The 11,266-nt window shown below is 39.5% G+C and overlaps 1 protein-coding gene across 1 annotated transcript; it reads left to right on the plus strand.

The window, feature by feature from the left end:
- Window positions 1–5,664: 5,664 nt before the first annotated feature.
- Window positions 5,665–9,312, plus strand: LOC149841742 (uncharacterized). Its single transcript, XM_090001138.1, has 3 exons — window positions 5,665–6,112; window positions 7,384–7,731; window positions 7,975–9,312. Exons 1-3 carry the CDS (start codon window positions 5,666–5,668, stop codon window positions 8,587–8,589), a joined length of 1,410 nt encoding a protein of 469 aa, XP_089857264.1. The 5' UTR covers window position 5,665; the 3' UTR covers window positions 8,590–9,312.
- The last annotated feature ends 1,954 nt before the right edge of the window (window positions 9,313–11,266 follow it).

The raw sequence follows: 11,266 nt of genomic DNA on the forward strand, positions 1-11,266 counted from the left end.
GCTGGGGTTAGGCAGACCCCTACCAGTTAAACAACTATACCATTGGGTTTTGAACCTGCAACGTCCCAACACAAGGTGACGTGCACTGGCTGCTCGGAGCCCTGTTGGTACCTGTTTTAAAATTATAGCAGAGGTATTGTGTTATAAGAATGCCTTTTAATTTTTTTATGCCTTCATGGATATATATTATATTTTTTGTATTTTTTATTTTTTATATATGCAACATTTCCTCAGGCTTTTTTCGAAAACAAAATTTTGATTTAATTATCATTAAATTTTTTTCACCAAGATTTTTGCTAAAAGAAATGAGTCAAGCTTGAACACTTTAAGCTCAGCACATTTACCAGCCCTAGCCGAAAGCCTGTCAATGTGTGTCGGGTGAAGAGAATTGTTTTCGTAGCTTAAAAATATCAATCATAATGATACGTAGTAAAACCCTAGGGTTTTGGAAAACCATGGGGTTTTATTTCCTCTCTTTCCCTTCGCCTCTTTCCGTGAAGGCGGTGTACTTTTCTCAACCACCGGTTCCCAAAGAGTCGTGTCACTATAAGGCGCATAGCAAGGAATTTAAAATAGGATGGGCACAAATGCACAGTAAAAAGAAAAAAAAGTCATGCAAAAATACAAAAAACCCTTAAATTATAAAAAAACTCATGATTAATGTTAATTGAAAACATGCAAAAAAAACCTTAAAATCTTAAAAGGAAAAGAAAATAAATATAGAATGATTATTATTGCTAATTAAAAATAAAAAATAAAAAAATGATCAAAACCCTAATTGGACATTTATATCATTTGAAATAATGCAAATCAAAAACCTAAATCCTAACAAAAATCATAGATCTTTCATCTATGTTAATTGATAAAAAAACACAAATATTTTAACTAAAATCAAACCTTCGTTATTTATGGATTCATGCTTAATACTAATTACAAAAATAAAAATACTTAAAAATCCTAAAGTCATAATTACATTCATGCTCCTTTTACTTCAAAACTATTTTTTGAAGTATATACATATATATATATATATATATATATATATATATATATATATATATATAAAAGCAATGTTTCATTCCCTTTTAGCCATATCCTTGTGAGAGACAACTTTGGCAAACCTTTCTCATTCAAATATGCAAGAGTTGGTGATCCTAAGCACAATCAACAAGACAAAATGTGTGGAATAGAAAAAAAAAAGCCATCCAAAGGCAGCTAACCTATGGGTAAATTTACATCGCAAATTCTATTTTCCAGACATTGAATTACATGTAGGTCACAAGGAAACCTAAGGGTGTAAAATGTAATGCAATGATTATATCCTTCTTTTTCGTTTTTGGTTTGCATGACAAGGGATTCTAAAAGACATTTTATATTTCTTAGAAAGCAATAACACTTGTTTAATATGTCATCCATCTTCTTGGCATTAAAGAGAAACCCTAAAGCTAACACAAACAAACACTTTTGAGTTCACTAAATCCTCTATAACAATGAATTCTCTTCTCCCAAGTCACCCAACAAAGAGCACAAGAAGATGGAATTTCTTGTCTTACTCTTGTATTTTTTGTTATTTTTTATTCTCCACATATGCCATTTTGCATTCTCTAGAGGATTTATACTCATCAATTTCAAATGTTTATATATACTCATCATTCAATATGTTTATATATACTCATCAATTTCAAATAAATGATTTCTCATTCACGCATTATTGATCACCAACTAATTTCCTCTATTTTTTTTATTGGGCAGGGGCAAGGCTGCTGACCTCAGTCCTTGTGTTCAAATCTCCGAGAAGGACGACTTCGGTTTCCTTAAACCATTGTTAGGTTGCTAGACACATCTTTATAAAACAGTTAATAAAAAAATTACAATGAAACACTTTAATAAATATACCATAACCAATAAAAAACAACACGTTCAAGCAACGACGCTATTAAAAAAAAAAAAAAGGAAAAAACGGGTAGTGTATAAATTGTCTCGTAATCTTAGCTGTGCACCACCGTACATAAAGATATGTAATTTGGTGATATTGTATGCTTATTTTTATAAATATTTATTAAAGAAGAAAGAACGTAGCCTTGTTGCCCTTCTATATGGCCTGTAGTTTGGTTAAAAGAACGCCAATTCGCCCACTTGTATACATCACCAAGAAGAGGTAACGTCACTAATTCGAAACCCTTGCCACAAGTTTGATGATGGGTGCAGTCCCGTTTGGGTAGAAGGGGACCTCAAACATTTTTGGCAAGGTACAGCCATGATAGAGGGTTTTTCCCAGGCAGGAGCGAAAAGAGATTCAGAAAACATAAGTGGGAAGTAAAGCACTTTCAAAATTTTAAAAAATAAAAATCATGAGACGACATAGAAGCGAACAAGGAATCATCTCGAAAGCGACTTAGAAAGCGAATCAGAAGCGAATTAGGAAGAAAAGGAAAAGGAAAAAAAGAGGAAAAATTAAAAATAAAAATAAAAATACAAAAAAAGAAGAAAGCTAGCTTCTCCTAAATTGGAAAGCATGCTTTTCAATTTTTTTGGTGCTTCCTAGCACTTCAAGAAAGCCTATTTCCCCATGTCCTATGACACTTTCGGTAATTCTTTTTTTTACCTTCGCCTATCATTTTATTAGCTTTTACAAAAACCCCACATTTAGGTTATTAGGTTCGATTACTTACTTTATTTGAATGAATTTCAAGTAACCACCTAAGGTATAAAAACGGTTATTTCATCTTATTTTTAACAAACTTTGTCATTTATGGTCTTTTCTTTAAAAAAAACAGCAATTTTTGTATTAAGCAATTACCTATTAAGATTTTTTTTTTTATTGCTGGCATGTTGGGAAGCGTTTCCTGAGAACGAATCTCAATGAAATGTTGGCAAAAAAAACAACAAAGAATCTCATCGGAATGGCCAGCCAAACGTGGTTAAAATGATGAATCTCGTTAGCTCGATTAACCAAAAATCAAAAAAATTGTGTGGTGATAAGTGAATTCTCATCTGCCTTTGCAAATGAGGGTCAACTTCTCATTTTCGTGAGAATCAAAATCATAAGTGACCTCTTGTGACTCTGATTCATATGGCTCCAAATCAAACCTATTGATATCTTACCATGAAGACCACATTTTACTTTGCCAAAGCCATAAATTTGGAGCATAGGATCGGTAAGATAGATGAGGTTTACATTGTGGTCCGATCCAATATCCATTATTCAAAGACAATGAGAGAGAAAAAAATGTCATTCTAATCATATCAAGGCACAAAATTGAATTTCCAAAATCCTCACGCTCTTTCACACGCGCGCGTTTACGCGTCTTCTTTCCTGCGTCACGCGGCGTCAAACAGCGAATAAAATGACTATTATGCCCGTACCTTGTCCCGCGTTCTTGTACCCATTAAACGCCAGTCATAATGCCCTTTCATTCATTTTAGAAGTCAAGGCATAAAATCGTCTATCTTGAAGAAGATAAGCCAATTATGGTAATTTCGGACTCTCGAAGATACTTTTATTTTCTGAACGCTGCTGTTTTTAAAGGAGACTCCCAAAGGGTTTGGCGTAGTGGGATAGGCCTAAGCGACTAGACAGGCAGTCTAGGTTCAAATCTCACGAGTGTCATCTCTCGTATCAGAGAATGAGTGGTGACTCTCTTAGAGCAAGGGTGCAAGCCCACAGAATTTCACACGGCCAGAAAAGTGATAGAAATATATATGTGTGTGGGAACTGACTGTCACAATTCAAAATCTACACTCAACAATGAGCGGACAGTTTTCTTTCTTCGCTGCTTAATCATTTCATGGATCAAACCCCATTGAAAATAAAATGAAAGAGAATCGTTTAGGTGGTTTGAACATATTCGGCGAAGGCCTAATGATGCTCCAGTTAGAAGGATGAAGAAGTGAGAAAATATATTAGTTAAAAGAGGTTGGGTAGGCATAGGAAGACTTGGATGAAGATGACAGGAAAAAATATGAATGCTTTGAACCTCACCGAAAACATCACATTGGATAGAAATGATTGGAGGAGAAGGATTCATGTGGAAGACAAGAATGATTTTCTTTGTTGGTTCATATCACCGACCCCAATTATTTTAGGATGAAGGCCTAGATTTTATAATATATAGGAATGTTTTTTGATAAGTGAAAATTTGATAACTCACAATGCATTTAAAACTTTCCAATACAAAGTAGTGTGGCCAGTTGATTTTTAATGCTTTTAAAAACTCATCTAAACATCAAAAATTCATAATCCAAAAATATATGATACAAATCCAATATGTAAGTTTGACCCATAAAAAACTTGATTGTTAGAGAAGGAACGCCGTAGATTATCGGGTTATAGATTTTGGACTTTTCTTTGGTTGGACGGTTCTCTATATTATATATAAAGGCTTTATTAACAGGTCGCTGCATATAATGTAAAAGGCTTTATTAACAGGTGCGATCAATGATTTATAAGGGGAAAGGGGGTTTCTCTTGGCTTATGAAAAAAAAAGAAAGAAGAATGATATGGGTTTTTCGGGAACTTATCCGATTGAACCCAATCCAAATAACATGGAGTTGGTTTGAATCGATAAACATGTAGATAGTTTTTTCTGCGCGAAGATGAACTTGTAGATAGTTGTAACGTTTTACCTTTTGGATGAAGTGACAGCTTGAATGGTTGATGCATTCCTGGGTGGGTAACCGAGCTTATTTCTTTGTGGATAAAGGGTAACTTTAGGTTTTACATCAATGAACTTACTAAAATAAAGCAGTTTTCTATTTTTATAAAAGAAAAGGAAAAAGTTAACTTGAACTTGAAGCATGCTAACAGCCCAAACACTTCATGATTTGACCAAGTACCGACTTCTTGTTGAACAGCTTCTATTGTGAAATTAAATATGATCCACCAACAAATTCTAACAAAACATGATAAGGATTCGAATGAGATAGCAAGATGGTAAAGTTGCACTTTCATAATAAGAGTCTTGAATTTACTTATTTACATTCCATGACAAAAAATATATATATATCGGGATGGTTAAGTTTCATTATTTTAACCAAGGGGTCTCTGGTTCAAATCCCACTGAGATTGTCTGTGAAAAAAAGAAAGAAAGAAGGTAAACTGGGGCTTGGCTAGGGTCCAGCCTTCCATTATCACACAAAGATGATGATGAGTTGTGGACCTGTGGTATACGGAGCCAAAACATACACCATAAATGGGGGCTGCTTGACTTTCCTCAATTCTACGAGCAGTATAACGAATTAACTATAGCAGTAATAGTAAAACAATAAATTTGTAAACATAAAAAAATGAAAACCATACAGAGGCTCTCTCTCTCTCTCTCTGGTAGGGGCGGTTTTAGAAAAACCATCATTTTCTATTCCCATATTTCATTAATCATCTAATAAAATAAAATGCACCAAAAATAGAAAAAAAAGTTTCTATACTCTCCCCTTCTTTTTTTCTAGACTAGTGTGTAGAGTGAATGAATGTGAACTCTCTCTCTCTCTCTCTCAACTGCAACAGTGAAGGAAGATCTTGGCGAAAGAGATCTTGCCCCTTCGTTGGTATCTCAAATCTTGCTTCTTCTTCGTATCTGTAGTAGTAGTAGTAGTAGTAGTAGTAATAGTTGGTGGTGGTAGTGGTTTGGGGAGAGAGAGAGGGGAGGGGAGGGTGTGGGGGGTGGGGATGGAGAGGAAGCAGGGTTTCTTCTCTGCGCTGAAGGAGGAAGTGGTGCGAGGCCTCTCGCCGTCGAGGTCGAGGGCGAAGAGCCCGGCGAGGAGCGCGTCCCCGATGGCGTCGCTGCTCCGCCGGAGGAAGCCGTGTCCATCGCCGGAGCCGCTGATCGCGCGGTCCGGCAGCCTCCGGCCGTTCGGAGAGACGCTCGCGCCGCTCATGGAGGGTCCGGACACCGACGCGTCGCGGGAGGGGGAGGCCGGGAGGAAGGAAGGGTGGGTGGGGATACAGCATTGGATGAAGGGCCAGCTCCTCTCGAGGGCGACCTCCGTATCTTCGGTCTGCAACAAGCGGTCCGACCTCCGGCTGCTCCTCGGTGTCATGGGCGCGCCGCTCGCCCCCGTTCACGTGAGCACCAGCGACCCTCTGCCTCATCTCAGCATCAAGGACACGCCAATTGTGAGCGACGCATCTTCTCCTTTTCTCTTCTTCATTACAAAAAATGGAGTCTTCTTCTGTATTTTTCTGTATCTTCTCTTTGGTGTTTGGTTTTCTGGGTTGATTTGTTTCATGGGTCATGAGTGCATTTTCTTTTTATTTTATAATGTTTTTAGTGTTTTTGAAATGGTGATTCTATCGAGTAGTAGGAGGATTAAGTGGATTTTTTGGAGATGAAATTTTGTTATTGTTATTTAGTTGGTTTATTTTTCATTTTGGTGTTTTAGTAGTTCGGTATGTCCGTTTTTTTCGTTTAATGTAACTTTCCTTTTTTCTCCTCACAGCGTTTGTGAATAGTAGGCAAATGTAAGGAATCTAGTGAGTATTGGTTTTCTTCGGCCTTTTCTTTTTTAGTTTGATTTTGGGGTGTGGAGATAGGGTTTGAGTTGACGATATTTTTTGATGAATATGAAAATGTTGTTCTTATGATTTCGTGTGTGGTATGCGGGAGGTTTGATGTGATGGCTATTCTGATTAGTTGATGCAGAAGAAGAAAAGAACAAGCAATTTTTTTTTTGTTTTTTTTAGTGGAAGTTTTTATCGTTGTTGGGGGATTTGGATTTGAGTCATTTTCTTAGTGTCCAAGAAGTAGATTTGTTAGATTAATACTTCGATAGATGTTTTTTAAACTTTTTGTTCTTAGTGATTTGGGGATGTGGATTGGTCTTTGATGTTATGTGCTGTTCTTAGTACCAAGAGGAAGTAAGAAATAAATTTCCAGAAGGAGTAATTACAGTTGGGTAGATGTCGTAGTGGCAGATTGTTGGTTGATCCGTGATCTGATGGAGACTAGGGGTTCCCGATCTTATATTTCTCCTGTAGTTGGAAATGCTTGTGGATCAGAAATCCGAGTTATGGATATAGTGACGGTTTAGCAAGAAAGAAGGAAACTGGGAGTAACTTAACAGCGTCTACTGAGTGTTAAATTTTAGGATATTCTGTTGAAGACCTGACCCTGCACGGCACCATACAAGTAGAAGAGAGCCCTGTAATTTTTACTTTCTTTTGTTTTAGGTTTAGTTTTCTCTTTTTTCCCTCTCAATTATGATAATCTTTTAAGAGATTTGTTATTGGTTAGGACATGCTTTCTCTGTATACTGATACACTGAGGCACAAGCGAGCCTATGTTTTTTTGTTTTTCTTTGGTTCTTCTTTGCGTTGGTAAGGAAAACATTCATCCTCTTTGTTTTGTCTAATTCTTTCTATGCATTTTTTTTTCTTTTTCTCTATAGGAAACTTCCTCTGCCCAGTATATCTTGCAGCAATACACGGCTGCATCTGGTGGGTTGAAACTGCAGAGCTCAATCAGGAATGCATATGCCATGGGGAAGGTGAAGATGGTGGCATCTGAATTTGAGACTGCAACAAAGGTTATGAAAAACAAGAATCCTTCAAGCGCTGCTGAATCGGGTGGCTTTGTTTTGTGGCAAATGATGCCAGACATGTGGTATGTCGAGCTTGCAGTTGGTGGTAGTAAGGTTCATGCTGGTTGCAATGGTAAGCTTGTGTGGAGACATACACCATGGCTTGGTGCCCATGCTGCAAAAGGACCTGTGAGACCTTTGCGCCGTGCCCTTCAGGTTGGTCAGTTGTTCCTTTTTCATGATAGTTCATCTTCTCAAATTGATTGGTCTTCTCATGCTATAGTTCATTTCAGTTGGAATTTCTACTTTATTGAATGTGTAGAATTTCATTAGGAAAATCTTTTCATATTTTTCATGAACGACTGTTTTCCTGAATTTGTGTAGGCTTGCTGGTTTCCAATTTAGGTATGTTGTGTCTTATCTGTTTTTCTCTCTGTCCATTTTTTGGGTGGTGAGCAGGGGTTGGATCCCGGAACTACTGCAAGCATGTTTGCTGATGCGAGGTGCATAGGAGAGAAGCAAATAAATGGAGAAGAATGTTTCATTCTCAAGCTCTGTGCTGATCCTCAGACGCTCAAGGCCAGGAGTGAAGGGCCTGCAGAAATAATAAGACATGTTCTGTTTGGTTATTTCAGCCAAAGGACTGGCCTTCTGGTTCACATGGAGGACTCGCACCTCACTCGAATTCAGTCAAATGGGGGAGATGCTGTTTATTGGGAAACAACCATCAACTCTTTCCTTGATGACTACAGGCCAGTTGATGGAGTGATGATCGCTCATTCGGGTCGATCAGTGGTTACCCTTTTCAGGTTTGGGGAGATGGCCATGAGCCACACAAAGACAAGGATGGAGGAGGTGTGGACAATAGAAGAAGTGGCATTCAATGTGCCTGGCTTATCCATGGATTGTTTCATCCCTCCAGCTGATATCAGATGTGGGTCAATCAGTGAAGCCTGTGAACTCCCTCGTGGAGAAAGAGGTAAGGGTATGCCTGGTGCACATCGATCTAAGGTTGCTGCCTTAGAGAAACCACAAGACAGTGTCGATAACATCATATGGAGGGTGGAAGTATGATAGGTGAGGGAAGCCCCAAATACTGAAACCATTTGTTCATATGGGTAGTGTAGTTTACTGACTCTATGGTAGCTGGTGGCAGTTGACACTGATCCGGATAAGCAAATTGTTTGGATTGCAGTCAGAACATGGTGTCCTTGAAGGCGTTAGTGTTTTTTACTTTCAATGTTAAAACTCTGCTTTTGAGTGCATCACTTTGGGTTGTGGGTCAGTGATGGATCGTATACGGAGGTTTGGTGTTTTTTCCGGTATGCCTCCCATGCCTCAGAGATGGTGGTGACCCTTTGATTCTAATTTACTTTCCATAACCCCTAACCCGTTTATTCTACTGATTTTGATGTCAACAAGCATGTATCAGATATAACCAATCTGTTCATTCAACCTGTATGCCGTGTGAGTGTGAGTAAACACTCACTTACCCACTTATTTTCTTCAAGTATTACTGTTTGTGGTGTTGATTGATAGTTAAGCTACCAGTGTTGGGTTTGGGAAGAAGTAGTTTTCTCTGGATCAACATCAGCAACAGCAGAAGGAAGGATGATGAACTATCAGCTGTTTTAACTACTTGTAGAGAAACCTGTTTCAGTCAACCCCAATGTGTAACTTGTTTTTCTGTCCTTTCACTCTGGTGTCAAGGTGAAAAATATGTAAACAAACTATTTGGTCTAATATTGGATGCTTTTTATTATAGATATGAACATCTCATTTTGGTGCTTTGGAAAACGTAGCTGCCAACAAGTTGATTGCAGATGCTTATCCTTTTTCTCTTTTTCATGTGCTGTTGGTTGTGGGTGGTGTGACGTATGGTGGGATGGCTTTCATGTGAGAAATCCTACTGTGCTGCAGAACTTGCTGGCTTTTTGACCAAGGTGACCCAATGTGAAATGAGTGTCTGCCTTGCTTTTGTGTACAGTAGCAAAACTATGTGTGTTAAAAGCATCATTACAGCAGGGCACGGGGTTAAAGTCCCCCCCCCCCCCCCCACACACACACACACACACGCTGTTTGTGCCATCCATTTCCCATGCCAGACTCAAACTTGTTGCAAGGGACCAACCTTTCTGAATTTGTCCCCTTCAACTTCTCTTCTTAATGCACGTTCGTGGAACCTTGCACTTCATGGTACTTTTGTTATGTTAGTGGGCCCCTTCATTGATCAAATTTTACATTATAAATAACTCCTATATTTTTAAAACGCCATGATTTTATCGTGATATTTCTCATTTGTGGGCCCAAATTGGAAGAAACAACTCATGCAAGTGGACTGAGCCATGGAAAATGGTCAGATTTGTGAAAACATCGCTTTAGTTTTAGCCTTTTAGTAGTTATGGGAATTTATTAAATGCTTTGGTGAAATTGGGGCAAACACTGTTTGGTAGTTTGTTTTTCTCAGGACCCACCTGAGTGCCCATTCAAAGCCATGATTTATGGGGATCTGATGCCCTCCAGATCTTTGTTCTCCGTTTCTTAAGTGGGCCAAGAAAAAAATTGTCCATTAGAGCTATAAAATTATCCTTGGTGCTGTCTAAGGTCTCCATTCATTCAAAGGAACTTTGATAGGTCTGATTATGGGTGGATCATTTTATATTGTGGCTTGAGAATAATAATTAGTGAGAAAAATTCATTTTGAGTCAAGCCATTCTTTCCATATTAATCTAAAAACAGTCCTATGTTTCTGAAAAGACATTGAGGACCTAACTTTTCACTGAATCTGCCCAATAGGGAACTTAGTTGGAGGAACTCAGGTTAACCATGACTTATTCATAAGGGTGGCCGTTGGGCCAGGCCGCCCCTTGGGCTTCTGGTACCCAGCCCGAATTGGGTCAGGCTCGGGCTGCACTTTGCAGCCCAGGCCCGAATAAAGTCAGGCCGGGTCCGTCCCAATGCCCATGTACAAAATGCATAGGACCCGACAAGCCCGATCCATTAACTGGGTAGGCCTTAAAGGGGCCCGGCCCGACCCGGCCCGACCCGATTCCGAGCCGGATTATATCTGAGTCGGGCTGGGCTTGGGCCTCAATACAGGTCGGGCCTGTCGGGCTCTTACCGGGCAGGACTGACGTCCACCGCTAGTTATGCATAAGGAAATTACTATAGCACTTCTATAGAATAATAAAATAGTCAAGGCACGACTTTGCATACCACGGGTTAAAAATGATACTCTATATTAGGGATGGCAGTGGACCGGGGGAAAGCGGGGCCTTGCCCCGCCTCGCCCCGTTTGGACCGGGGATGAAGGGTATGAAACGGGGATGGAGGCGGGGACGAAGGTTAAAATTCATCCCCGTCCGTGGGTGGAGGTGGGGATGGACGTGCACTTTTCCCCGCCCCGCCTCATCCCCGCCCCGACCACTTTTCCCCGCAATATCCCCGCCCCGCCTCATCCCTGTTTGAACTGGGGATGGAGGACATGAAACGGGGATGAAGGCGGGGGTGGAGGATAAAATCTTGAGGCAGGGGTGGAGGATAAAATCTTGAGGCGGGGCGGGGATGGAGACCTTGTCCCCCGCCCCGCCCCACTGCCATCCCTACTCTATATGGATCTTAACCATGAAAGTAACTTCGGTATTTGGCAGTTTTAGTGAAAAAGTTGGGTCGTGAAATGCCTTTTCAAAAAACATGGGGCTCTTTTTAACATATCAGGCAAAACGAGGGTCTCTACTTAATTTCCATAAAA

This window comes from Nuphar pumila, chromosome 3 (genome assembly GCF_984573655.1).
Source record: "Nuphar pumila chromosome 3, dmNupPumi1.hap1.1, whole genome shotgun sequence".
NCBI classification, from domain to species: domain Eukaryota; kingdom Viridiplantae; phylum Streptophyta; class Magnoliopsida; order Nymphaeales; family Nymphaeaceae; genus Nuphar; species Nuphar pumila.

Bases quoted from the DNA above. Each gene is read 5' to 3' on its own strand.
- LOC149841742 (XM_090001138.1), top strand. From the start codon at position 5,666: ATGGAGAGGAAGCAGGGTTTCTTCTCTGCGCTGAAGGAGGAAGTGGTG. The intron at 6,113-7,383 runs GTGAGCGACGCA...TTTTCTCTATAG, and splicing joins GCATCAAGGACACGCCAATT to GAAACTTCCTCTGCCCAGTA. The intron at 7,732-7,974 runs GTTGGTCAGTTG...GGTGGTGAGCAG, and splicing joins CTTTGCGCCGTGCCCTTCAG to GGGTTGGATCCCGGAACTAC.